Source organism: Argentina silus, assembly GCF_951799395.1.
Source record: "Argentina silus genome assembly, chromosome: 7".
Lineage (NCBI taxonomy): Eukaryota > Metazoa > Chordata > Actinopteri > Argentiniformes > Argentinidae > Argentina > Argentina silus.
In genome coordinates this window covers 19,100,380-19,125,946 of record NC_139661.1, presented here as the reverse complement: position 1 = coordinate 19,125,946, position 25,567 = coordinate 19,100,380, and the positions used below count along the sequence as shown (strand labels likewise).

Here is a 25,567-nt window from a genome sequence, read left to right as displayed (position 1 = left end):
CAGGTCAACACCATCCCTATGGATAATGTGCCTCACTCCTTTGCCGTGCAGCAACTCCGAAAATGTGGGAAGGTAGCCAAGATAGTGAGTATCACTCTTCTTAGCCCACAAAAGTCCTTTGTTCAACGGGCTGTTCTCCTGTAGACTATTAAACGAGGCACAGTGTGTCTCGGTTGGTAATGCTAATGTCGTAGAGGTCCCTCTTGAAAAGTACATTTCATCCCAAAGATGCTAATGGTTGAATAATAAATAAGGTCAGGATATTGTATTTGCATTTAAACACTTGTTTTGAATGTGAAATTAATGAAATATTTGTAAACTTTAAGAACACACACCCAGTGGACAAAGAAACAGTTTTTGTCTTGAATAGAGATATGCACGCATTTGACATTCATCCCAGTGAAGCTAGGCTAAGCCAGTGATGGGGAACATATACACTCACCGGCCACTTTATTAGGTACACCTTGCTAGTACTGGGTTGGACCCCCTTTTGTATCTGCTTCAAGGTTCGACGTGTTGTGCGTTCAGAGATGGTCTTCTGCATGCCTTGGTTGTAACGAGTGGTTATTTTAGTTACTGTTGCCTTTCTATCATCTTGAACCAGTCTGGCTATTCTCCTCTGACCTCTGGCATCAACAAGGCATTTTCGCCCAGAGAACTGCTGCTCACTGGATATTTTCTCTTTTTCGGACCATTCTCTGTAAACCCTAGAGATGGTTGTGCATGAAAATCCCAGTAGATCAGCAGTTTCTGAAATACTCAGACCAGCCCGTCTGGCACCAACAAGAAATGCCACATTCAAAGTCACTTAAATCACCTTTCTTCTTCTTCCCCATTCTGATGCTCGGTTTCAACTTCAGCAGGTCGTCTTGACCACGTCTACCTGCCTAAATGCATTGAGTTGCTGCCATGTGATTGGCTTGATTAGATATTTGCGTTACCGAGCAGTTGAACAGGTGTACCTAATAAAGTGGCCGGTGAGTGTAGGTTGCTTGTTTGATCTGGGGCAGTTTATGACCTGGAGCATCCCTGCTACTGAGGTGTTTCACGTTGTCGCTCCACGTTGTCGCTCCACTGGGCCTATTCTTTACGGCTGACACACCTTTAACATGCCACAGCCAGAAATATCCCTCGGCGTGTCTGCGTGTGTGCATGTGTGCGTGTGCGTGTGCGTGTCTGTGTGTGTGTGCGTGTACATGCATGTGCACGTGTGTGCGTGTTTGTGTGCGTGCTTGTGTGCGTGTGTGTGTGTGTGTGTGTGTGTGTGTGTGTGTGTGTGTGTGTGCGTGCGTGTGCGTGTGCGTGTGTGCGTGCGTGCGTGTGACCGACTGGAAGCCATACTGTGCCCTGCATCACACAGGAGAGAGACTGGCTTTACCCCCTCTCAGCCTGATGCTCATTGTGGCAATGGTAATGTGCTGTATTGTATAGAAGAGCCATAGGGGTACAGTAGATACACACTCTGCCATTGGTGTGTGTGTGTGTGTGTGTGTGTGTGTGTGTGTGTGTGTGTGTGTGTGTGTGTGTGTGTGTGTGTGTGTGTGTGTGTGTGTGTGTGTGTGTGTGTGCGCGCGCACAGGGTTTTTTTCCACAAATATATACTTCTTAGAATGCTTGCCAACTTCCTGTCTGGTCTCTCTGGAAAAGAGGCTCTTAATCTCAAAAGACTGCCTGTTGTTTAAATAAAAGGGGAATAAAAAATGTATCTATGTACGATTAAAAACACAATGTTCCTCTGTCTGCGTCGTCCCGCTCCCACAGACGGTGAAGAGGCCACGCAAGGTGACACTCCACTCCCTCAAACACCCGCCCTCGCCGGGGGCAGACAGCCGCGACTTCCCCACCACCCGTTACTACGACACAGACGAGAACATCGGTGACGGTGGCTGGACCCGTGACAACGGCGGCCCCGGTTACCAGCGAGACCACACCCCCAACAAGAAGAGCTACCTGGAACCGGACTACAGGGGCGGGCAGGACTACGAGCGCAACCACGGCAACAGGCGGGAGCGCAGCCGAGGGCGGAGCCAGGAGAAGGCGTCGCCGAGCCCGGACAGGAGCCGCCGCGACGGCAGCAGGGGGCGGGCCATGGACCGCGAGCCCCCTAGCCCGGAGAGGCCGCGGTATCCACGGGAACGGAGCCGGGGGCGCAGCGCGGACCGGGAGCGGGGAGGGGGAGGGAGCCCGGGTGGCAGGAGCCACGGTCGGGGGGAGAGCTTTGAGCGCGGAGGAGGAGGAGGTGGAGGGAAGTATGATTCCCCCAGGTTGGCTCGAGCTAAGAGCAGGGACCACCTCCAGGACCACTCACCCTCCTCTGACGCCCCTCGAGGAGGGGCTAGGGACCTGGAGCCGCTGGACAAACCCGTCAATGTCCTGCTGGTCAAGAACCGGCCCAATGAAGGTGAGACTCCGAGAATCAGACCTGGGAATCAAGTGTTTCTCTCTCTTCTATGTGTGGTTAAAGCAGTAGCTCTTAGGCTGCAGAACGGTAGCAGTGTTGTTGGTTAGCCACCCATCGTCTCTACTCCATATCCAACTGTTTAAAGAAATTGGAAATACAAAAACCACTCATTCACTCAACTCAAAAGTGGTCTCTGCATAGTGAAAGCGTTTCCCATACAAGTCCTCCTAGAGTGGGTGGACTACCTTGAAGGGGCATTCTGGGATTGGTACATCAATTTGGGGACTTTTAAATGAATTATATAAAGCCATTTATTATTGAGGAAAAGTGGTGGGCTGACCACTTTGTTTTGTTTGAATCCCTGATTGCCCCTTTAAAGAAGGGATGAAGGGAAAAGGAAGAGGGGAGTGGTTGTATGTTAACTGTTTAGATTCTGATTGGTTAGCTGATTCATATAAGATAAACATCATGATTGCCTTCCAGGGTTGCTTAAGGTCAGTTCTAAGTAAGTTAAGACGGCTTGTAGATCAGAGCTTAGATAAAGGTCATTTTAATGTCAAAGTCTGAGGCTGGTTTATGGTCATGGTGGTGGTATGCCCTCTGGTTGCTACGGCAGTGTGGTGAGTCACAAAGTGTGTGTGTGTGTGTGTGTGTGTGTGTGTGTGTGTGTGTGTGTGTGTGTGTGTGCGTGCTTGCATGTGTGTGCCTGCGTGTGTGTGTTTGTGTGTCTGTGTGTGTGCTTGCATGTGTGTGCCTGTGTGTGTGCCTGTGTGTGTGTGTGTGTGTGTGTTTGCAGAGTACGGCCTGCGCCTGGGGAGTCAGATCTTCATTAAGGAGATGACCAGCACAGGCCTTGCTGCCAAGGATGGAAACCTACAGGAGGGAGACATCATCCTCAAGGTACCCTTCATACTGTTAGCATGCTATTGCTAACCTTGCTATTAGCTCACATCAAGAGATGGATTGGCTACAATAGGTATTTATGTGTTTATGGGCTTGTTACTCTGTTGCACTCTCTTTCCCCATCTCACCCACTCCATTTCACTTTTACTTGTCAATATTTCTCTCACACACACACACTCCCATTCACACACCACGTGCACACTCAATTTCAGTTTTACTTGTCGATATCTCTCTCTCCCACACACTCACAAACACACACACACACTCTCCTGTGTCTCGTCTACAGATCAACGGGACGGTGACAGAGAACCTGTCCCTGAACGACGCGGGCAAGCTGATCGAGAAGTCGCGTGGGAAACTGCAGTTGGTGGTCCAGAGGGACCGCCGGCAGCTCCTCATCCGCATCCCGCCCTTGGTGGACTCAGACTCAGAGCCCGACGGTGAGTGATTGGACTAGGAGAGATGACGGACGCCTGTCCAGACCAATAGCAGACCAGACAGTAATAGAGCTGTAATGTTTTAGTGGGTTAATGTTCATTCTCTTCTAGGTAGAGGGGCATAGACACGTTCCGTGAGCCTCTGGGCCATTCCGATTTGTCAATCTTCAAATGTATCCAATGGCATTATTTCAACATTCCTAGAGATTAGACAGCCACAAATCATGACACACCCCACCAGAGGTAAACATATCTGGCATTCAAGGGGTTAAAAATAAAAAGGGACATGAAAAAGTGTCACGTTTCTTGCTTGCAGCTGCCAGCCACATCTTAGACACACCGAAGTCACCCAGTCAGTTCTTACTGTCTAACACTGTTCTTAGCCAATTCTGTTGCCAACCGCTCAATTTAACAGTCAGCGTTCGATTGACCTGAACATTATTGACAAGTACAAAAAGAGATTTTCTCAGTCATACAATAGAGAAATCCTTTTTTGTCTTCTCTCTTCCAGATAAAATGTCATACTTTTAGATGAAGGACCACCCAAGACACAGCGTTAACGTTTGGTTGCCTTTAAAGCTGTAAAATGACCGTGCCACAACACAACAAAGTTGTCAAGCTTTCACACTTTGCACTTATTTCTTTGCCTATACCTTAATTTTTTTAATACTTTCCTAAACCAATAAAGTATTTTAATCACTATCTTTTTTGTTCTGTGTGATTTATTAAGTACAGTAGGTTGAATAATGCCAATGGAACAAGTATTTTTTGTAGTGCACAGTATATTTTAGTGTACTGTAAAGTACATTATTCTAGTAATTAGGGTTTGATATCAGTTCAAATATTGTTGTTCTTTTGGTAACATTTAACATGTTATTATGTTACCTTCTTACCTTTCTATAGTACAGATTTTCAATGTGGAAAAGGGTAATTTCTTACCTTTCAGTTCCAAATACAGAAAGTTGCATGAAAAACCAACTTATAAGTGGGTAAGATGACTGACTTGATTTGTAACACATTAATATGTTTTCTTCAGTGTTTAACAGGATTTGTTGAATACTCTTTGAGCAGACAAATCCCACCTTCCCCCTCCTCAACACAGTTGCCTTTACATATACACTCACTGAACACTTTATTAGGAACAGTATACTAATACTGGGTAGGGCCTCCCTTTTGCTCTCAAAACAGCCTCAATTCTTCGTGGCATTGATTCCACAAGATGTTGGAAACATTCCTTTGAGATTCTGGTCCATGATGACATGATTGCATGACGCAATTCCTGCAGATTTTTCAGGTGCACTTTCAAGCTGTGAATCTCCCGTTCTACCACATCCCAAAGGAGTTCTATTGGATTCAGATCCGGTGACTGGGAAGGCCACTGAACACTGGCCTCATTATCATGTTCATGAAACCAGTTTGAGACGACATTTGCTTTGTGACATGGTGCATTATCATGCTGGAAGTAGCCATTAGAAGATGGGTAAATTGTGGCCATGAAGGGATGCACATGGTCAGCAACAATACTCAAATAGGCTGTGGAAATCAAGCGATGATTGATTGGTATTAACGGGCCCAAAATGTGCCAAGAAAACATTCCCCACACCATTACACCACCTTCACCATGAGAAGGTGTACAGGTGTTCCTAATAAAGTGTTCAGTGAGTGTAGCATCCCTATTTCATACCTATTTCAAGTGTTTTATGCCTTTGCAGGACTTAATATTAACATTCACGTCCCCTCATTGTGACTTTATGTTTGAGTATTCACACATGATCTCAGACCGGTTAAAGGATAAGTTCAGTATTTTACACCCTATCGTCAGATGGTTCCTCACCCTGAAAGTAGTCTAACAGCCAAGATAAACTGTAATCTTTGGTTTGGATTTGTTTAAATAGCCACTACTAACTTCAGCCAATAATAACTTTAGCCAACGCTTACAGAAAAAACAATGCTGCCCCTATTATTGTTTTGCTAGCTGTGGATAAAGTTAGCTGAAGGTAGTTGTGGCTATTTAAAGAAATCTGAGCAGTGGGTTACAGTTTCCCCTGGTCCACAGACTACTTTTGGGGTCAGGAACCATCTATAGACTACAAAGACTATAAAGTGTAAATTACTGAATTTATCCTTTAATAAACCCTTTCCCTTTGCTCTACAAGGTGATGTGGTGCTGTGAGGGGCGGGCCTTGTGTCAGCCTGTCTCTGCCCTGATAGGCTGAAAGTGGGAAGTAAGACGTGGCTACAGGTCTCTATTGGCTGAGGGCAGGGAAAAAAGGAGGGCAATTGAAGATTTGAGTTCCGAACTTCCCCTGAAGAGAACAGAGGCAGTCATTGACCCACTTACTGTAGTTTTTAGATGAGGTCTTTTCAATAAACCTCTAATTCCACCCCCCACCCCCCTTCTCATAATCCAGACAATCTAGATGAGATTGTTACGCTGTATTAATCCCCACACGACGGAACAGATCTCATGGCTCTCATTACCGGGCCGTGTGTGTGTGTGTGTGTGTGTGCCTGTGTATGTGTGTATATGTTTGTTTCTGTCTCTCTGTTTGTTAGTGCAGTGTGGATGTGTTTGTGTTTGTCTATTTCTGTGTGAGTCAGCCTTGGGCCAAGTCCTCAGGGAGAGTTCGTACAGCTCCCATGCCTCTCTCTCACCTACAGTCCACCACCTCTCTGATAATCCCATCCCCCCCTAATAGAACCCCACTGTAACTCTTCCTGTGTGCTCCCAGAGTTACAGCTATCCCAGAGTGGATTTTATCAGCCTGTTCTGTTTCTGTTGGTTGGTTTTGTTTATATCTCTCTCCTCTCCTGCCAACGACCCAGCCGGCCCCAGTCTGCCCTTGTGCCAATGCTCTGATTAAAGAGAGAGGGAGAGAGGGAGAGAGAGAGGGAGAAAGGGAGAGAGAGAGGGAGAGAGAGAGAGAGAGAGAGAGAGAGATCTGGGCACACACTGTGTTGTGCAAGACCAGAGCACTCTGCTCTGTGACATCAAACAGACCGCATCACACACACACACACACACACACACACACACACACAGACACACCTCTCAAGGAGGATCTCCTGCTGTGAATGGGGTATCTGTCGTATTGTGAAGAAGAGGCGCACGCCCGCATTGCTGTCTGTCTGTCTGTCTGTCTGTCTGTCTGTCCACCTGTCTGTCTGTCTGCAGGCACTCATAGGAGCGGAGCTGAGTGTTAATGCACCCGGAAATGCACTTTCAGACGCATCACTGCTACCACTCACAGTAACCTGCTCTCACCACTCCATCTCTCTTTCTCCATCACTGTTCTTTCTCTTTCTCTCTCTCTCTCTCTCACTCTCTCCATTTATCTTACTCTTTCTCCTTCTATCTCACTCTCCCTCTCTTTCTCAACAGTCTCTCTCTCTCTCTCAATCTCTTTTTCGCTCCATCCCTCTCTGAGGAACAGTCATCACTTTTCACACGTCACTGCTCCTCAGTATGGGCAGGCGGACTGTGCGTCTCAATGGCTTTAACTGTAATTTAATTAATTACAATTTAATGGATCGTCCTGGGGAAACATCACCATGTCGGCCCTAACTCGCAAATTCCCTCAAATTGCTTTTTAATTGCCCAAAATTGTAATGTCAAAAATGGCAGCTGTAATCGCACAGGACATAAAACGTCTTCCGCCAAAACTCAGTCACAGACGTCTGGGGAGATATGAGGGGTCTACTGCATAGTTAACCAGGACGGCTTCACAACCGCTCTTTCTTTCTCTCACACATTCCCTCTCTCTATCCCTCACACCTGGGTCCCCAATGCCTTTAAAAGCTCCTCTCTTTTCCCCAGAAGCTTGTCTCTTGCTTGACTCACACAAACACATACACCCCCCACTCCACTCCTCCCCTCCTCCTCCGCTCTGTTTCTTTAGAACACTTGCTCTGAGTTGGCGAGGGCCACAGTTTCCGAGATCAAAACCGCCAAGCGCAAATGAAAGGCTTTTCATTAGCGCTCACTTCAAATGGAATAACCAGTAATGTAACATGCCAGATGAAGGCTGTTAGATGTCTGTGATGATGTCAGACTCGGCTTTGTGTGGCCGCCGGTGCTCTGTACAGCTTCATGCCACTTCTCAGAAATGGACACAGACAATCTAATATGTATTGGATATATGTACATAATATATCTAAATCAAGTAAAATAGAAAATATATTGGACAGTATAGTGACACTGAGCTATAGTGTCCCTTCTATTGTTCTTTATTTTATATGTCTTCTTGGCATAATATTAAACGTAATGCCACTCTTGACGAGGACTCCATAGACTTCATAACAGTGACTCTAGGGTCAGTTTGTGGAGTTGGATTCAGAGTGAAGCACCTTCGATCTATAGAGTTGACAGTGTTGTCTCAGAGCTTGTTCTAAAGAGGCAGAGTGTCATGCTTCGGTAACTTAAACCTCCCTCTGACACAGGGGAGACTGGTGTTCGGGGCTTCTTGGGACAAACCAATCAGGTTTCTACTACGGGTGCACAAATTCTGGAGAAGGGAACTGGGTCATGGCTCTTTGACAGTCTTGCTAACCTCCTCTTTCCCTCTCTCTCTCTCTCTCTCCCTCTCTCCCTGTCAGATATCTCAGAGATGGAGTCATATCATTCCTACTCCCCTCAGGAGGACAGGAGGTCCCGCCAGTCAGACCTCTCCTCTCACTCCTCCAACGAGAGAGACATCCCCAGGTATGATGGAGGAAGGGGAGGGGAGGGACGGGGAGAGTTGGTGACTGAGAGGGAGAGAGATAGAAAGAGGAATGAGCATGAATGATGAAGGAGGGATGGAGGGAGGGAGAGGGATTCTTTAGTAGAATTGAGAGAGAGGAAGAGAAACGAACCTGGCTGATGATGGATGGATGGATGGATGGATGGATGAGTGAGAGATGAATAATAGAGATAGAGAGAGAGAGATGAACATAGTGAGATGTGAAATGGAGTTCAGCCCTGTTTTGCTGGCTCCATGCAGCCAGACAATGTGCTGCATCCCTGTGTGTATCCCCAAACCTCTGACCAGATTGTTGGACCCTTTCAGGGACGACCCCCACAGGGCTGCCAAGATGTCCGCCATGGCCTCCCCCTTCAGAGTGCCTGAAGACCCCCACGCAGCTGCTGAACTGGACAGGGAGGCACCACGCGTAGAGGAGCCCCCAGGTACCCACCAATGCATCTGGAGCAATCTAAGGCTCTGTTTGAAACCGCATGCTTTGCACAGCGAGTGGGTCAAGCCTGGTGTGTAGTGTCAGGGGGTAGTATACTCATTTTAGTATGTTGGATACATTCAAAATGATGGCCACCTTGTCATCCTCCGACGTTTTCGCATAGCTTAATGCTATACGTTAAGTTAAAATGTTTTTCGGCTGGTATAGTATCACTCTTATCACAGTGACCATCAACCATCTTGTTTTACAGCTGCAGTAAAAACCACCCCTAAGATCCTGCTGCGACCCAGCCCAGAGGACGAAGAGATTTATGGGTGAGTAGATCAGTAAATGTCCATGTTCTGAACTCATATTCATCCCCATGATGATATCACCCTCTCGTGAAGCCAGTTAATACGGGTGTAGCTGTAGCTGACTATTTGTGGAAGGGTTAGAGATGTGAGGTGGAAGAAAAGGAAGGGTGAGTTTGTGTATGACAGTGAGAGGGATTGGGTGACTCTCTCCTCCTCCCCTCCCTTCCCCTCTCCTCTCCTCTCCTCTCCTCCGTATTCATAACATGTCTGTGGCTCCATCGCTCTCCCGTGTGTCTCCGTGGGGAAGGGTTATTTTTACGTTCTCCTCAGTTGAAAAATCCTAATGTAGGGCTCTTCTCCTTCTCCCTCCCCTCCCTCTCTCAGGCCTAACACAGTGATGGTGAGTTTCCAGAAGGGCGACAGTGTCGGGCTGCGTCTGGCCGGGGGGAACGACGTGGGCATCTTCATCGCAGGGGTCCAGGACGGCAGTCCTGCTGAAGAGGAGGGGCTGCGTACTGGAGACCAGATCATGAAGGTAGCAGCGTACAGCAGCACAGCTACAGCCCCCACCCCCCCCCCCGCAATGTCCCCTCTCTCTCCTCTGACACACACAGTCTGGCCAACTAGGGAATTCAGTTGGGAACTTTGTTTACACTGCATTGAGTACGCACAGCCTGGACAATCTGTGAATTCGTTATACATATTATATAGCATTGGTAACACATACTGTATTTCAACAGTATAATAGTTTCAAATTATAGTTTGATACGACAGGATAATAGTTTCAGAATGGGTTGGGTATGTCAAGGGTTGACATAAATAACATGGTTGCTTGTGTGGGGATGATCGCTTGTTTGAGACGACAACCGACCATTGATGTGGCTGTTTGTGTGTTTTCCTCTGTGCTCAAGGTGAACAATGTGGACTTCAGAGGCATTGTGAGGGAGGAGGCCGTCATGTTTCTGCTAGAGATTCCGAAGGGAGAGGACGTGACCATCCTGGCCCAGAGCAAACCTGATGGTGAGTGTTCACTGTTCCAGAAGGCTCTAGAGCACAGGTGTCAAACTCATTCCATGAAGGGGCCGAGTGTCTACAGGTTTGTGCTCTTCCCACCTACTTGATTGATGAATTAAGGTCACTAATTAGTATGGAACTCCCCTCACCTGGTTGACAAGGTCTTAATTGAAAGGAAAAACCAAAAGCCTGCTGGCACTCTGCCCTCCACGGAATGAGTTTGACACCTGTGCTCTAGAGCATTACGGAATCTTTCACAGAGTTCAAGAGGGTTCTAGAGCTTTACACCATCAACTATATGAGCTTCAATGCGAATAGAGTCCCTCCAAAGTGTTCTCAAGAACACATGGTGTTCTCACCGTAAAGGTGTTTCAGATGATTCCAAGGGGTTCTAAAATGGCGATAGAGTTTTCACAGAAGATTTCAAACAGTTCCAATGGTCTAAGATTCAGTATTCCAGAGAGATGTCCTCATAATCTCATCTCCATTCATGTCAGTTATTCTACTGCCTTGCCTGGGGAATATGCAATATCTTCCACTAAATTATGAAATGTTTATTAGCACTGAATTATGCAATGTTTCCTGGAAACCCAATTTGGCTAGAGTATATTTCAAATACAGACAGGGATATTTAATTAAAAAAACGCTATGTTTGTAGAACTGGCTAAGTTGACTAAGTTCTGGGGGTTTAACAGTATTAAAAGTGAAAAGTGGAATAACTCAGACTTCAGGGTCCACTGACTGTCCTCTCCATGCTCTCACTGCTCATTAAAGAAACACTACGAGTCAGACCTCAGGGCTATGCTCGCTACATTTAACACACACACTTACGCACAGACGCACACACACACACACACACACACACACACACACACACACACACAAACACATATGTGTAGACACACACACACCAGAACACAAAACACAGGAACACATAAACACATACATGAAATCACACACACACACACACACACAGATGGTGTGATGTACTCTATTGTACACTCACTCTCATTCACACACACACTCTCTGAATAATTCTGTGCCAGTGTGAAGGCACCAGCTTGCTCTTCCCCGTAGGTGCTTGAACCAGCCACAGCCAGTATGGGTTCACCCACCCGTGGCGCTCACACACGGACACAAGCACGTACGCAGAGACAACACTAAACTTGTTACATAAGAAACGCATTGCCTCATGAGCCCTTTCCCCTAAAATGTAACACCGATGTTGACAGCAAGTGATATGTACTCATTCATCCATATTCATCCCATCACTGATGTTTCTACATTGTCAACTGTGCTAAAAGGGGAGGGAGTGTTTCTGTGTAACTGTCTGTGTGTGTGTGTGTGTGTGTGTGTGTGTGTGTGTGTGTACGCTATGTTCACTCTTGAGTGCTCATCTGTCTCTGTGTGACAGTGTGAGAGAGGGACTGGGGCCTCATCTGCAGACAGGGAGCAGTGGTTTATGGGAGGTGCGGTCCATTAGCCAGTCAGGCTGTGTAAAGTTAGCAGCTGGGTCGTTGGGGGTGAGCGACGTCGGAGCTGCTATTGGATTTGGAGCGCTCCCAAATCGTGTACTCGCCTACAACCCCCTTCTTCTCCCCCCTGTCATCTCGCCTCGACACACACACACACACACACACACACACACACACACACACACACGCCCGCACACACATGCACACACACACACGCACACACACGCACACACACACCCGCACACACATGCACACACACACACGCACACACAGAGGAGGCAGCCAGACTGGGACATGAGGACGAGCATGACTGACCTCTACTGTCACCATTGCTCTCTTTCTCTCTTTCTTTCTCTCTCTCGCCCTCCCTCCCTCCTCCAACCTCCCTCCTTCTCTGACTCCCCCCTCTCCCTCTGGTGTGAGACGGTGCCTGGGGGGGTTGTACAGTCTGCCACTCTGATCCCCAGCCATGAGATCTAGAGCATGGGACACAAGGAGGAGAGGGACACAGTACTATCGCTACACCAGGCTTACAGACAGCCTATGCAGACCTGTGGAACTGGGCTTTTTCGGTGTCGCAGTCCCAAAGGAAAAGATGTTCTGAAGTGATTAAGAGATGAACACATTTGGAATGAGCCACACGTATTGTAGCGTCAGTAAGTTCCTGAAACCAGCTGTCTATCGCACTCGTGATGTTTGAATCCCCAACCATGCAAGCTCATAGTAAGAATTAAAGATAGCACCGTAGAATAGCATGACTCAATAGACCAGTGGACTCACCACAAATCCTGGTTGCGGAGTGCTTGCAGGCTTTCAACACACTTTTTTAAAAAAAAAATTATATATATTTTATTTAATATTTTTAGGGCATTTCTGCTTTATTAGGATAGAGACCGTAGAGATTGACAGGAAGGATGGGAGAGAGAGGAGGGATGACATGCAAGATAGGTCGAGGGTCGGAATCAAACCAGGAACCTTGCGATTACGTGGTAAGCGCATTAGTGTGCTACGCCACTAAGCGCCCCCCACTTTCGACACACTTGACTCATCTCTCTCTCTCTCTCTCTCTCTCTCTCTCTCTCTCTCTCTCTCTCTCTCTCTCTCTCTCTCTCTCTCTCTCTCTCTCTCTCTCTCTCTCTCTCTCTCTCTCCTCTCCTTGTGCTACCTCAGTGTACAGTGACATCCTGGTATCGGGGCGTGGCGACTCCTTCTTCATCCGGACCCACTTTGAGTATGAGAAGGAGGCGCCCCAGAGCCTGGCCTTCTCTCGGGGGGAGATCTTCAAGATTGTGGACACGCTCTACGACGGCAAGCTGGGTAACTGGCTGGCAATCCGCACGGGCAAGGACAAGCAGCTGCTGGAGAAGGGCATCATCCCCAACAAGAGCAGGTGAGATGGGGCTAGCAAGGAGTGGGTGGGTGTGGGTATATGCGTGCGTGCGTGTGTGCGTGCTCTGTTTGGGGGGGGGGGGTGTATGATACGTACATTCACCCTTGGCCGCTATCCCCAACAAGATCTGTTTTTCATTATGATGGTATTTTATGTCAAAGTAACTAGGATAGGAGTTAGCTTCCACTACCGGTACTAGCTACAGTAGCTACTACCAGAGCTGAATACTGAATACTCTGAATATAACTGGCTACTACATGAGTATGTCACAGTAGCTGCAAGAATAGGAGGCTACCACTAGCGGCACTAGCTAACCACTACAAGAGTATGCCCCTGTGGCTAACGCTACTAAGTAGTACTAGCTAGCGACTAGAGCCATGGAGCTAAAGGCATATTCTCTATATGACTATGGCCATTGCAAGACGATGCTACAGTAGCTAGAATAGTAGGGCTGCCACCCGTGGTGCTAGTGCTGCATATGGTGACAACCATGAGAAGGTTTCATGTGAAATCATGTCAAAGGGAAACAGATTTAAAAAGTTAGATTTTGCAACTTATGGGACTAAAACAGACTAATCCCCTGGCCACCACCACTAGACTGCTTTGAGTGTCCAACCCCCCCCAGTCAGATAGATCAACCACATCAGACCCCTGCTGTGATTAAAGGGCCTTAGATCACACTGACTGTCCTCTCCGACCCCGCCTCTCTCTACTGATCTCACCAACCGCTAGACCACACGAACCTCCTCCTCTCTCTCCTCCTTCCTCATGTCGTCCTATCTTCCCTTTCTTCACCTCCTCTCCTCCTTTAAAGAACAGATATGCGCCAACCTCCTTCAGATCCTCGAGGCCTGTGCTGCCGGAAGTTATTTGAAGCGGTACAGGATGAAAGAGTGTTTATATTCAGCAATTTTAGCGTAAACATACTTGTCTTGGTTCATCTTGTCGACTTCCTCTCAACGTCCTTGCCCTAACATATCACTTATCCTTCTCTCCCTCTCTCTCCTCTCTTTCTTTCCCTCCCTCTCTCTCTCTCTCTCCTCTCTTTCTTTCCCTCCCTCCTTCTCTCTCTCTCTCTCTCTCCTCTCTCTCTCCCTCTGTCTCTCTCCTCTCTCTCCTCCCCCCTCTCTCTCTCCTCTCTCCTCCCTCTCCCTCTCTTTCTCTCTCCTCCCTCTCTCTCTCTCTCTCTCTCTTTCTCTCTCTCTTTCTCCCTTTCTCCCTAACCTTGATTTTCAGTCAAGAAGGGTGAGGCTCTGTTATAAGCCCATGTTGGGTTTCTTCTTATTTTTATCTTTTTGCGAAGCGCATTGCATTGCATTGCATTCATGTACGAAATATGCCATATTAATAACATTTGCTTGGTTGATTTAATTGATTGACTCCCTAACCCTGCACATCTATGTATGTTATTTAATCACAATACCTTCTTTGTTACTTCTTCTCTCTGTTATATTTGGAACTAAATTATCTCTCCTTCCTTCCCTCCTTTCCTCCCTCGACTCTCTCTCAGAGCGGACCAGATGGCCAGCGTTCAGAACTCCCATAAGGGCGGAGGGACAGACCGGGCCGACTTCTGGCGCCTACGGGGTCAAAGGGCGGCCAAGAGGAAGGACCTGAGGAAGAGCCGCGAGGACGTCAGCGCCACGCCCGTGGCCACCCGCTTCCCCGCCTACGAGAGAGTGGTGCTGCGAGAGGGTGCGTGAACACCGGGAAACAACAAACAGGGGAGGAGGGGAGGAGGGGCAGGGATGAGGGGAGGAGGAGGCAGGGATGAGGGGGGGAGGGGGCAGAGATGAGGGGAGGAGGAGGAGGCAGGGATGAGGGGGGGAGGGGGGAGGGGGCAGGGATGAGGGGAGGAGGGGGCAGGGATGAGGGGGCAGGGATGAGGGGAGGAGGGGGCAGGGATGAGGGGGCAGGGAGAGAGTGGAGGAGGAGGAGGGGTAACAAGAGCGATACTGTGAGAGGGGTGGGTCAACACAAGGAAAACATGAGGAAGAAGAGTTGGGAAGATTGTGCAGGGAACAACAGAGGGGAGGAGGAGGGATAGAAAGTGGTGAAGGGGGGGGGGGGGGGGGGGGGGTGAGCCAACGCTGGAAGTACACACAGGAAACAACATACTACAGGGGGTAGGGAGGGCGTTGAGATGAGGAGAGGGGATGGAGGGAGTAGAGGAGGTAGAACAGAGAGAGTAGGAGGGAGGGGAGGAGGGAGTAGAGGAGGTAGAACAGAGAGAGTAGGAGGGAGGGGGGGAGGAGGAGGAGGAGGGTAGTAGAGAGTGCTCTGAGAGGGTGGGTCACAACAGGAAACACAGCAAACAACTTAAGGAGGGTAGAGAGAGAGAGAGAGTTAAGGAGGGGTGACAGTGTCTGTCATAGAGAGAGAGAGAGAGAGTTGGGGAGGATAGAGAGAGAGAGAGTTGGGGAGGATAGAGAGAGAGAGAGTTGGGGAGGATAGAGAGAGAGAGAGTTGGGGAGGATAGAGAGGGAGAGAGTTGGGGAGGATAGAGAGAGAGAGAGTTGGGGAGGATAGAGAGGGAGAGTTGGGGAGGATAGAGAGAGAGAGAGTTGGGGAGGATAGAGAGGGAGAGTTGGGGAGGATAGAGAGAGAGAGAGTTGGGGAGGATAGAGAGAGAGAGAGTTGGGGAGGATAGAGAGAGAGAGAGAGAGTTAAGGAGGGGTGACAGTGTCTGTCATTGAGGAGGGTGCGGGCGGGGGGGGGGGGGGGGTCAGCAGGGGAAACACAGGAAACACATTAGCAGACAGGAGAGGGGGATGGGGGGGGGGGGGGGGGGGGATGGGGTGGATGATGATGATGAGGGGGAGATATAGGGTCTGAGAAAGGGAGAGAGGAAGAGTTGATTGTGCGCAGGCAACAGGGACAGGGCTGGGGGAGGGAGGTGGAGAGGCAGGAAACCAGAGCTTCCCTCCTCTGTGGTCCAGCTGTGTTTCAGAGCGTGAGTCGCCCCAGACCACAGACACACAGCTCTAATAGGCCGCTGCTGGAGCCGCATTGATTACAGCATTAGCCACTGCCCCGGGCGCCACGCACACCTGCTTAGTGGACTCTGACAGACTAGCCTTCGGCGGGAAGGGGGGAAGGGGGGAAGGGGGGGAGGAGGAGGGAGGAGGAAGGGGGGTGGGGAGAAAAGTGGATGCAAATATCAGCATTTTCGCTATGAAAATATTTGACCGGCAATCTGAAATGATTATTTTCCCGATGATTGTGAAGATTTGTGGGAAATAAGCCCAGAGATTAGTTGGATGTTATGTGAAACAGTAGGGTGTCTAAACTCTGGTTGGTTACAGTGTGTGTCTCTCTCTCCGTCCTGTAGCTGGTTTCAGACGGCCCGTGGTGCTGTTTGGACCCATCGCTGATGCCGCCAACGACAAGCTGGCCACGGAGATGCCTGATCAGTTTGTTGTTGCCAGTGAGTGTGTCTGTCTCTCTGTCTGTCTCTCTGTCTGTCTGTCTGTCTCTCTCTCTGTCTGTCCGTCTGTCCGTCCGTCTGTCATGCTTGGATTCAGTTCTCTAAACGTCTCTGTTGTGTCTTTCCAAACTCAGAAACGGAGCCCAAAGATGCAGGCTCGGAGAAGTCCTCAGGAGTAGTGAGACTCAACACCATTCGCCAGATCATTGAGCAGGTAGTGCTGTCACACCCACACACCCAAACACACACGCCTCCCAAATCATGTACTCACCTACAACCCCCTTCTTCGCCCCCTCTCATCTCTCCTCAAAACACACACACACACATGCGTGTGCACACACATTACACATACTGTACACTATATACCTTTCACATCATGGATGCACGCACTGAATTGTACTACTAGTCTGTATATCCCTGTTCACTCCCTAATTCACTACCACCCCCCTACGTGCCATTTCTAGGACAAGCATGCCCTTTTGGACGTGACCCCCAAAGCTGTGGACACTCTGAACTACACCCAGTGGTATCCCATTGTCATATTCTTCAACCCAGACAGCAAGCCAGGGGTTAAAGCCATGAGGCAGAGGGTCATCCCAGGGTCCAACCGCAGCGCGCGCAAACTCTATGAACAGGCCGTCAAACTGAGGAAGACCTGTTCCCACCTATTCACTGGTTGGTGAATGCACACATGCACACGCCCTCCCACACACACACACACACACTCTCACACACTCACACTCACACGCACACACACACACACACACACACACACACTCACACACACACACACACACTGTTTACTGTTAGCTCAGACCCTAAGGAGAGTAAATACTGTATATCTTCTCCAGTGATTTATCTTCCACCACTCAAGATGACTATCTGGTTCTTAACGTCGATAAACAGGCAGTTAGACAGATACAGGAAACAAGATTAAGTTATTTTTCTGCGAGGGAGTAATCTGTTGTATCTCTGTTGTGCTCTTGAACCCCCCCCTCCCTCCCCCCCTTATCTCTGTCCATGTCCATCCTGCTATTATCTCTCTCCCTCTCCTGCTTTTCTCTCTCTCTCTCTCTCTCTCCCTCTCCCTCTCCTGCTTTTCTCTCTCTCTCTCCTGCTTTTCTCTCTCTCTCTCCCTCTCCCTCTCTCTATCCCCTTCCTTCTTTCTCTTTCTCTGTCTCCCTCCTCCCTGTTTCTCCCCTTCTGTTATTCTCTCCTTTTCTCTCTCTTTCACTCCCCCCCCCCACCCACACACACACACACACACACACCTTCTCTCTCTCTCTCTCTCTCTCTCTGATGGCCACAGCTACCATAGATCTGAACTCAGCCAACGATGCGTGGTTCGGCAGTGTGAAAGACTCCATCCGTGAGCAGCAGACTCAGGCCGTCTGGGTCTCTGAAGGGAAGGTAAACCCAGTCAACATGGAGCTCTCTCTCTCTCTCTCTCACACACACACACACACACACACATACACACACACACACTGTCTGGAACCTCTACTATTCAATATAATCTCTCACTTTAATGTTGTTCTATACACTACTTGTATATTTCAGTCTACTGTACTGCGTATCGATCTTGTTCTGTAGAATAGTCTCATTTCAATCCTGTGTCATATTCAGTCTGCCTTTTGAGTCTTTGTAAAACTTTCATAATAATCCTTGTAGTAGATCCTAGCGCTTCCCTTTTAAACCTATCATAGCCCTCGTCCTAACTTCAGCCTTTCCTGTCGCCTTAACGACAGTGATGACCTCACTATGTTGTTCCTGACTCTGTTCTGAGCATGCTCTGTCTGTGTGTGACTTCCTGCTCCTCCTACCACTGGTGCTCTACAGCTCGGCTCTTTTCTTTCTTTCTTTGTTTTTGTTTTTCTGTTCGGCTTCCTCTCTCTGTACACCAAGATCCATCATGTGTCTCTTTTAGCTGGACGGGACGGAGGCGGACCTTGATCTCCACGACGACCGCATGTCTTACTTGTCGGCCATGTCGGCCGACTACCTGAGCATGGACAGCCGATTGGCCAGCGACTACGACGACACCGCCGACGAGGGCGGGGCTTACACGGACAACGAGCTGGACAACGAGCCGGCCGACCAGCCGCACGTCTCAGCCATCAGCCGCTCCTCCGAGCCTGTGATGGCAGAGGAGGTCAGAGCGCTGTGGCAACACACACACACACACACACACACACACACACACAGTTAACACGCACACACAGTTAACACGCACGCACACACACACACACACACACACACACAGTTAACACGCACGCGCACACACAGACAGTTAACACGCATGCAAGCACACACACACATGCACATGCGCAGGCATTCACACACACACACACACACACACAGTTAACACACGTACGCACATGCGCACGCACGCGCGCACACACACACACACACACACACACACACACACACACACACACACACAAACAGCTCCATGCCAAAAGCCCACTTATGAAAATATGTATTGTCATGGTATACTACAACACAGCCACAGTCCAACCAGGAGCACTGAGAAGTTCTTCTGCCCTCTACAGGTCGACAACCCAACTACACGTCTCTGTCTTGAGTTCAATTTACATGACCAAAATCAATACTATCTGTTTAGCATTTGTTTGGGTTGTTACATTAATCCAGGGTTCCAATACAATTTGGAAGAACATTAGTTTTTTTTTTAAAAGTAGCAAATCAGCACAATTAAATCAGAGCTTCCCTATGGGCTCAAGGCCAACTTCCCTCATGTAGATGTTGGGTAGACCAGCAGTAGGACATTCATTTGAAATAATATTTTATTTCTTCAATTAATTTGATACAGTTTGCATTATTGGACCCCATATCTGATCAAACTGTATCGGTTTATTTTATTTTATCTGTGGCAAGGCCATTTAAAATTTTCAAATGATACAACAAAAACGTTCTTCATTGATGCAGTGATGGTACCGTGTCGCGAAGATAGAATTAGATATTTCACTAGAGTGTATTAATGTTTTGGCTGTGCAAGAATAACCCACACTGTGTGTGTTTGTATGTTGTGTACGTGTGTTCCTTGGATGTAGGGGTAGGGGTTCATAATAGTGATACACATCTAACTGCATGTATGACCCCTCCACCCCCCACACACCCCCTCCCCCTACCCCCCTATACTCCTAAGCAACCTGCACATGTAACCTTGGCAACCTTAACAACCAGTTGCCATGACCCCTGGCCTCTGTGCAACTGGCTCACGTGACCCTTTTTGTCCTGCATACTGTACGTTCAGACTGAAACTTTTCTGTTATTGCACCTTCTCCGGGCAAGCTTGTTTTGAAACCAAGAGACCCAACAAGCGACTCCCTCCTGTAAACATTCGGTAGCGTTAGCATTACCATGCATTATCCTGCTCGGTTATTGCATGCTAATGGAGGAGCAGCTGTTGACCCCAAACCCACCTGCATCAAGGCCCTATAAACTATACAAGATGGTTCACTTTTAGCATTTTCAATAGAAAAATAAGGGTTGTGAATTGCCTGGCAGTATACCTACCTAAAATTGAAATGCAGATATGGCAATGTGTTGGTTTCCCACAATGCATCGTGACAGCTAATGTAACCAAGAGTGTACCGACAATCTGACACTACCTCCCCTCTATACTCTGCATGGTATGACCATTTACCACCTGCATGGTACGCCCCGACCCCTGCCCTCTGACCTGTCCTGTGTATCGTGTGTGTGTGTGTTTGTGTGTGTGTGTCCGTCTGCAGATCCTGCGCAGGTGCAGTCCAGAGATCCGTGGTCGCGTCAGGAGGGTGGGCAGCAGGGAGGTGCTCAGCAGTGCCAGCCCGCCGCCCGTGTTCGTATCTGACCCCCCCAAGGTGAGATACATACACACACTGACACGCATGCACGCACACACACACACACACACACGCACACACTGACACACACACATACACACTGACACACACACACACACACACTGACACACACGCACACACACACATACACACTGACACACACACACACACACACGTCCATCACCTGCCACTCTGCCCTGTTACAGTGCTTGACTACATCATCAATTATTTGTAGGACCATCATTGCATACAGTATTTCATGCCTTCATGTCTTCTTGTGTTAGTAGTCTAACCTATTCCTATCAAGTTCGCATTTCGCATTGACGGCAATTCCTAGTCAATGACAACGTCCAACGAGCACGCACGTAGCTTTTAGCTAGCTGCTTAATTTCACGGAGGGAGCTATGGTCAAAGTTGTTTTGCTAAGTTCAAGAGAGTAGGGCAGTATTTGAGGTGGCTCTCACCTCCTCCCCCCTCCATCCCCCTCCATCCCCCTCCCCCAGCTCTTTAACTCTATCCGAAGGAGCAAAATGTCATTCCCTCTGATGAAGAACGGTCTGGTATGGCGAAACCACACCCAACGCATCGACTCTGACTCCTCCAACAGCAGCTCATTGAATCAGTCTGGTACCTATTTAGCATAAAAACCCTCCCAGAGATCCCTGTGGTAGTGGTGGTACAAGGGGTCCTTAGTGCTTACAGTAACAGTTCCCTCATAGATTGAAAAAGTGATAGCTCATAGTCTACAGAGTGTTCCACAGACTTGTGTGTCTGTGTAGAATGTGAATGTGTATGTGTTTTAATTGGATGAGGTGTTGTAGAGAACTAGTTGTCAATGGTTCGGTGTCGTAGACTACTTATCAAAGCGTTGCTGTATTTTGCTGTCAATCTGTTTCCCTTTGGTAAAACGCAGGCCACTTATGGCAAATATAAACAGCACAGTATTATTGTCACATCTGTGTAAAAGGCAGTTGAGTGACACTATTGCGTGTTCAGCCCCATCCCAAGCCTCATCTCTGTCTGTAGACTATATTTAGTCACTTTGGGACTAAATTCACATTTCTGTGCTAATTTCCCCCTTTGACTCACATGAAGGTTTGAGTTAACCGCATGCATCACAGGTGGTGACGTGAAGCTAACTGCTAATGCATGTTCTGACTATGACCCCCCACCCCCCCTCTCTCTCTCTCTCCCTCTCCCTCCCTCCCTTTCTCTCACCCCTCTCAGGTGAAGCTGCTGTTCAGGGACGAGGTGGCTGCTGCCTCCCGGGGGGGTCCAGGGTACGAGCCCCCGTCCAGCCGAGGCTACGACTCCCACTCCAGCAGCCCGGCCAGCAGCGACCCCCCGCCCCCGCCCCGCAGCACCTCCACCCTCCTCAGCTCCTTCGGCAAGGGCAGAACCATGGTGGGGGCGCCCCCGCCCCCCGTCGCCCTCAAACCCACCTACGCGTCCCACCAGGACCACACCTCAACCAACACCCCCGGTCCCGCCAGCGCAGTCCCAGTCACAGCGCCCTCTAGGGAGCAGAGAGAGCCAGAGGAGAGCCCAGAAGACCCGTCACTGAAGTCCTTCCTGGGGAAGGTGAAAGCCTTTGAGAAGATGGACCACTTTGCCCGTGCCCAGAGGATGCTGGAGCTGCAGGAGGCACAGAATGCCAGGGTCAGTGCGTGTGTGTGTGTGTGTGTGTGTGTGTGTGTGTGTGTGTGTGTGTGTGTGTGTGCGTGCGTGTGCGTGCGTGTGTGTTTTATAACATGTATGAAGTATACTTATCTCATGTCACTGACCATGCCACTCTCTAGTTGGAGATTGCTCAGAAGCACCCGGACATCTATGCTGTACCACTGAAATCCCAGAAACTGGACCACAACCGCCCACAGCCTATAGGGTAGGAACATCCATAGGACTGTGTTGCTGAGCCCTACTGTGAGTGTTTGTGTGTGTTTGTTTGTGTCAGCCTCCTGCTGTATGTTCATCAGAGTATGTTCATTAACCTCCAGCTGTATACTCATTTGTGTGTGTGTGTGTGTGTGTGTGTGCGTGTTATTGCGTGTGTGGATGCAGTTCCAGCTCCCGTCCCGAGCCCCAGACCCCTCCCTCCAAGCTGCCGTATTCGGAGAGCCGGCCGTTCTACGGGAGCGAGGAGGAGGAGGAGGAGTACCGCCGCCAGCTGGCCGACCACACCAAGCGTGGATACTACACCACCAACTCTCAGAAATACCAGGACACCGAACTGTAGGACGCCCCCAGGACACTGAGCTGTAGACAGAGACATACACACACACACACACTGCTGTGCCCTGCTCTGAATGGCTCTGCTCAGCACACACACAAACACACACACACACACAAACACATTCACTATTCCGCCGGGGCCCCGCCCCCCTCGTTTGGCCCTGCACCAATCCGCTGCTGACTTGGAAGCCATCCCGCTTTTAAGTTCCTTAAAAAAATATATGCTTTTTTGCTTCAAAGAAGTCAAAATGATCTGTACTATCCATATGGATAGGACCACTGTTGTTTTAAAAAAAAATATCTGTTTCCTTTCTTTTTATTTGCTTGTTGGTTAAGTTGTTGTTTTTGACAGTTTTTTTTTTCTTCTGTTTTTTATTGTATAAATTAATCAGGAACCACTTGTTTTTTCTTGCCTATGCAACTCTTTCAGTTTGTTCAGAGCAACTGAAACCTATCGCCACGACTCCCTCTCCTCCCTCCATGAGAACCTGAAACCTTACGAGTGCTCCCAACTATGGCGCAACTATAGAACCTTAAACCTTACGAGTGCTCCCAACTATGGCTTTCTTCCTGACTCCTCTGTTTTTTATCCAATATAGCCAGCTGTCTCCAAACTATTTGAAAAGGTCACATATATTATATTATATTATATTATATTATATATAAATATATATTACAATGTCTAGTGTTTATACTCCTCTATCTTTGCATTCCTACCTATATGATCATGCGTGTGTATACATACAGTATATATTATCTATATAAATATATATAGAGACAGAGACATTATATATAATACACTGGAATTTGTTACAATTTTTTAAAGTGCCTTTTACTTTATGGATATCATGAGGTTTGGGGACGTGGTGGTCCACTGGACCAGTTCCCCCCCCCTCCTCCCCTTGGACAGAAACTCTGCTGCTCTCAAGCTTAAAGGGAAAACAGGGAACCACTGACACCAAAACCTTAATATACTGTCCCCACTGTACTGTCCTGTCCCCTCGTCCCCTGTCCCCCACACACACACACCCTCAGTGACCAGTCTTGTCCCCAGATACTTGTCCAAGCCTGAGGCCGGCCACCTTCAATCAAAACCATTACCCAGGTTTCCCCTATAAGGACAACAATAACATTCCTCTAGCACTTAATATCAGGTTTGCTATAACCAAAATGAAACTGGTTAACAACATGATAACTTTCACGACTTGGTGCGTTGTCTTACCCGCGGAGACCCGGTTACAGGTTTTGATTGAATAGGGAGGCAGATCAGGTGGAGTCTGTCTGTGTGGTGGTTGTACTGTAGGTGGGGGGAGATGTGTTGATAAGTGTGTCATTTCTGTGGTGGAGTTTTTTTGTCGTCTCTTTGTCGTCATCTTCAACTCCACCGTCGTTGTGTTTGTGTGTGTATAACAAGCTCGATTGTATCTCAGTTCACTGTACCTCCACGATGGGTTATAAGTGCTAATGACCACACAGTATTGAATTCATGCCGTCCACATGGAGGTGGGTTACATGTTACTGTGTATGAGACGGAGAGACAGACAGAGAGAGAGAAAGGAATGACTGGACAAAGTCTGCTTGGGTCTGTCGTGGAGTATCACCTTACAACACCAAATAAAAGAAACAGTCTTTAACTTACCATAATGGATCATGTCTTATGTTTTGTTACATAGCCTTCTATGGGTATGAGGCACTGTGAGCTAATAGATGAAATCTGAGAGTTTCCTCATTCATCATCCTCCTCTCCCAGGGGAGAACATAGCCTATACTGTCATCTGCCTTTTCAACGAGACGTTAGCCTGATTCTCTTAACTGTATTATGCCGATATGTGTTGGGAGTGTAACTCATTGGTAAAGTGCCGTGAAAACTGACACGTTCCCACGTCTGACTGTTCTTCACTGTGCTCCCTCTCCGTGTGTCTTCCTCCACCAACTGTCGACATACTGTAGATCTCAATAGAAAAAAGAACGGACAGTTTGGCTACATGCCAATATGTTCCAGGTGGATTTAAATTCACATTTGCCACTTGATTGCATCTTATACTATCTCCGCTGACATATCATTTCTATTAAAATTCAGTTAGTTAAAAGCGAAGCCAAGTCAAAGCCAAAATCAATGTTAGGGTATCAAAACACACTATACTCCAGCCGACCTATGACTTTCTTATTATAATGATGTGTGAGTTGTGTTTATTTTGTTCTCATACTTAGTTATTCATTTGGCCTCCAGTGCTGGCAAACTGCAAATCATCTACTCCACTGGTAAATCGAGAAAAGACAAGTTAATCCTAAACAGCCGTACTGTGAAACCGCTGATCTGGTCCCTGGATACTGCATTTACATAAACGACCACAAGGGGGTGCTTCACCTAGGTCGTTCTCAGGAGAGACTTAAAAATACCATCCTTTGATTTCAAATAGGGGCCAAAGGTTACTAAACAAATACAGTGCCGAACATCCAGAAAACTATTTGTCAATGTTAGGGTTCTCTAAAGAGAGGCACTTTTAATCTAGCAGACCCCCCTTGAACAAAGGTCACAAAAAACGTAGTTACTTTGACTTACAGTCCTCTATTTACATTGAATGGGAACACAACACATGGCCTCATTGGGTGGGTCATTGGGACCTTTTCTCTACATTTTTCACCCCCTTGTGATTATGTAGAGAAGGTTTTGCCTCAGTGGCAATGATGCTGCAGGGTTGCATTTGAATATAAAAAAGCCTTCAGTGTGTAATTGTGTTTTAATTAGTCTTTTGTTATGCAGGTTTGTTGATTAAGATCACAGTAGACTATAGGAAATTGATGTTATTTGGCTCTCATTTTGAGAAAGGGGGCTGTTGGAGACGGGGAACTCCTACATTAAACTCCTGAATGATGCAGAAAAGACACTACAAAACTGTGTAGCTCTGCGTGTGCTGAGTTAATCTGCAGATCCTAAGAGATGGCACAGTACAACCCACACACTCTGTTCA

At 48.0% G+C, this 25,567-nt stretch overlaps 1 protein-coding gene and 1 long non-coding RNA gene across 2 annotated transcripts in view; one reads left to right on the top strand and one right to left on the bottom strand.

Moving 5' to 3' along the window:
• The window catches only part of tjp2b (tight junction protein 2b (zona occludens 2)), a 52,633-nt gene extending 29,823 nt beyond the window's left edge, over positions 1-22,810 (top strand). Inside the window, exons 4-23 of the mRNA XM_083673401.1 lie at positions 1-84; positions 1,762-2,401; positions 3,198-3,301; positions 3,591-3,744; positions 8,338-8,443; positions 8,790-8,908; positions 9,167-9,230; positions 9,594-9,744; positions 10,121-10,229; positions 12,869-13,088; positions 14,599-14,783; positions 16,420-16,515; positions 16,650-16,729; positions 16,980-17,190; positions 17,825-17,925; positions 18,443-18,667; positions 20,271-20,381; positions 21,591-22,022; positions 22,163-22,248; positions 22,425-22,810. The exon at positions 1-84 is cut by the window's left edge and continues 19 nt beyond it. Of these exons, the coding sequence (XP_083529527.1) occupies positions 1-84; positions 1,762-2,401; positions 3,198-3,301; positions 3,591-3,744; positions 8,338-8,443; positions 8,790-8,908; positions 9,167-9,230; positions 9,594-9,744; positions 10,121-10,229; positions 12,869-13,088; positions 14,599-14,783; positions 16,420-16,515; positions 16,650-16,729; positions 16,980-17,190; positions 17,825-17,925; positions 18,443-18,667; positions 20,271-20,381; positions 21,591-22,022; positions 22,163-22,248; positions 22,425-22,599 (3,453 nt within the window). The 3' untranslated portion in view covers positions 22,600-22,810. The remainder of the gene's footprint in view (positions 85-1,761; positions 2,402-3,197; positions 3,302-3,590; positions 3,745-8,337; positions 8,444-8,789; positions 8,909-9,166; positions 9,231-9,593; positions 9,745-10,120; positions 10,230-12,868; positions 13,089-14,598; positions 14,784-16,419; positions 16,516-16,649; positions 16,730-16,979; positions 17,191-17,824; positions 17,926-18,442; positions 18,668-20,270; positions 20,382-21,590; positions 22,023-22,162; positions 22,249-22,424) is intronic.
• A 136-nt stretch (positions 22,811-22,946) lies between these two features.
• LOC310807103 lies at positions 22,947-24,228 on the bottom strand. The gene is made up of 2 exons (XR_014554308.1): positions 23,128-24,228; positions 22,947-23,083 (listed from the first exon to the last, which is right to left on the bottom strand). It is a non-coding gene; the product is annotated as an uncharacterized lncRNA (long non-coding RNA).
• Positions 24,229-25,567: the final 1,339 nt, after the last annotated feature.